Genomic DNA, 2,951 nt, shown 5'->3' on the forward strand with positions numbered 1-2,951 from the left:
TGGTGTCCAAGGACATGGGAATGAGGCCCATTTGAGTTAGTGCATCACAATGGTAACCTATATCCTTTTGAGCGAAGATCCCATGAATTAGGTCACAGAAAAAACAAGTTGATGACGTAACCAAAGAGTACATTACATATCTTCGTACATATGAACAAAATAAAAGTACTCTTGATTGCATGGAAGGTTGGCGTAAAGCCTTAATGTTTTTTGTTGGAAAAGATATTGGCCTGCAAGATATCTTGAAGGAAAACACCTACTTGAGCCTAATTGTTTGGTCGTATTTCATGAGAACAGAGTATTCTCTTAGAAAGCTCATGGAAAGATATTGGAGTAGACCATAAATGCTCTGTTTAAACGAGGTTGTTTTAGCAACTTAGTATTAGTTGAGATTTCAAGTGAAATCTGTCCACACAAAACTATGAAGTCAAGGCATAGTCCATTCATCAGTTGTGGAAAGATGAATCTTGATATTCTAGATGTAAGTTCAACCCGCAAGGGACTTATACTAAAAGACTGATATATTAATAGTACTATAATACAATGATCTTTTTCCTTCTTTTTCTCACTTTGGCACTGGTGGAGGATTGTTGGGATGTGGATGTGGTCCATATAAAACACATTCATGAGAATGCAAAGTAAGAAGGTTTAGTCTTATATTACCAAGGCAAGGGGGTATAGACCAGCTTAAATAGTAGAGTTCTCTCCCCTCTTTGTAATAGAGAAATGAGAAAGAGAGAATAAGCTTTGCTATATTCACACGTGCGCATGTATGAGCGTGAAAATCCGCGTGACTTGTGACGCGCAACCGTGGCGTGGTGTGGTGTGGCAGCACAAAATAGCAAATCCTTTTTTGTTGTTCTCCCCTTTAATCGCGTTCAATGCCATAATCATGTGAGTAATTGGTCAGTTATGAGAGGTTGCCAATTAGTGAGCATTTTATGAGAGGAAACGGCTCCAAGAGGGTAGCCAATTCCATATAAATCCTAGAGACGTCCAGGCTTTGGTAGAAGACAACTTTCTGCTCTATTCGTCCTTCTCCATCTATCTAGATCACTGTTTTGGTGTGCTGCGCTGCCGGATCTCGCCGGCCCTTCTCCTTGGTGTGCATAAGGGTAGAGCGTGAGCGGTATCTCTAAGCCTTTGCTGTCATGAAGCCCACACGAGGGATGACAATAAGGTTTCTGGGCAGCGTATCTATGCGACCGCTTTGCGCTGCTTCATCTACAATCTGCACAGCTGCGAATTGACACATCATCAAATTCATCCCTTCATCAACCCGACTGTGAGTTCTTGATGTCCCTGATGAATTTTTGGTTTTGTTGCTTACTGTTAGGGTTAGAAGTTTATTCATGTGTTGTAGTTTGTGAAATATGCCTCTATGTAGAATCTAGTATTAGATTTTTGCACATGTTACCAATATCTACTTTGGCTTTCTTCGTTCATCCTTCTTCTGAAAGGGTGATTTAGTCAGCATTGCCACTCTAGGCTTAATTAGCAACCAAAAGATAACAAGATAAAACCACGAAAAGTTCATGATGAACTCGAGCATAACACCCGTTTACCGGTAGCAGTTTGTCTTCTCTTCGATTGAAGCTGCTGGACAAAGCGACTGATACGTCTTGTCAGCGTGCAAAGGAGCTGAAGCGGCTAAGCCCCGGCAGTAAACACCTGGCGCTCAAAACTGACAAAAAAGAATTCTTCAAATTTTTCCTGTTCAGTGGAGTCTGTCAAAAGAAGCATTTGTTGGCTTTATGAGTCAGAAAAATCAATCGCCAGTTGGGAAAATTGCACTGGTCTTGGCCAGCAGTAATCCTGATTCTCTCATTTTAATCTATTACCTCTAGTGGCAGAAGAACCGAATACTTTTCACACACACCAAAAAAGAAGAATGTTTTTCACCCTGTGTTATGCCATTCGTACCTTCACCTCTAGGATTTGCTGCCGTCTTGCTAAGACCGCACACGTACGCAGTTTGTTGGTAAAATAAGAGGCCACGCTTATCCATCCTCCGATCCGAACCGTCCATCTTGCGATCTGGACGACCCCAACCGCATCTTGCTCATCTGCATACATCTCGCATGCATGCATCGCATCTCCGAGACATGTGTCCTAACGTCTCCCAAACATCCACGGATTCGATGGCCAAAGCGCGATCTTGCTCACGTAAAGGAATAAAGTGCCTGAACTGAGCTGAGCTGAACTGAACCGGAAGGGATGCATCTCTCGGAGGAAAAGGCAGTACTTGTCCAGCTCCGACGTCCCTTAACTTACTCCTGCCGTCATCCTTACCTCCTCATCTATAGCGATGCACACTACGTGGATGCATGCTTGTGTGCGTTGCTGATCCTTTGAGCGTGCGGTGTGTATGCACGTAATGCACGAACACACCTGCATATATGCAGGCACCGGCCTGGAGCTGCCGGCGCACTTCTCCCCGATCTTCGTCATCTTCGCGGTGATCGCCGGGGTCGTCGGCGCGGCCGCGGCCCTCGCGGGGTTCCACCACGTCCGGGCGTGGAGCCCAGAGAGCCTGCCGGCGGCGGCCTCCTCCGGGTTCATGGCCTGGACGCTCACCCTGCTCGCCATGGTGTATGACTCGATCCTACTTGGGCACGTCCCGTATGTGTTCCATACATGATACACGACCTTCCTTTTTTCTTGCAACTTGTTTTGCCTCAGATTGGCGGTTAAGGAGATTGAATTGCACGGCAGGAATGCCAGACTGGTAAGATCCATCGATCGCCAAATAATCTGTCCATACACTTGACACCTACAGAGAGTTGTAACGATGCATGGTTGTGTGTACATGCAGATTGGCACGTTACTAATAACACTGTGATGTGCTATGCCTTCGATTTTTTTGCTTGTAGATCTGCATGGAGTCCTTCACCATCACACTCTCGGCGACGCAGCTCTTCTACCTGCTCGCCATACACGGGGGGAGGTGA

The 2,951-nt window shown here is 45.5% G+C and overlaps 1 protein-coding gene across 1 annotated transcript; it reads left to right on the forward strand.

The window, feature by feature from the left end:
• Window positions 1–2,377: 2,377 nt before the first annotated feature.
• On the forward strand, window positions 2,378–2,951 carry LOC133884781 (membrane protein PM19L-like). Its single transcript, XM_062324335.1, has 3 exons — window positions 2,378–2,592; window positions 2,683–2,728; window positions 2,874–2,951. Exons 1-3 carry the CDS (start codon window positions 2,378–2,380, stop codon window positions 2,949–2,951), a joined length of 339 nt encoding a protein of 112 aa, XP_062180319.1.

Source organism: Phragmites australis, chromosome 1 (genome assembly GCF_958298935.1).
Source record: "Phragmites australis chromosome 1, lpPhrAust1.1, whole genome shotgun sequence".
Classification (NCBI taxonomy): domain Eukaryota; kingdom Viridiplantae; phylum Streptophyta; class Magnoliopsida; order Poales; family Poaceae; genus Phragmites; species Phragmites australis.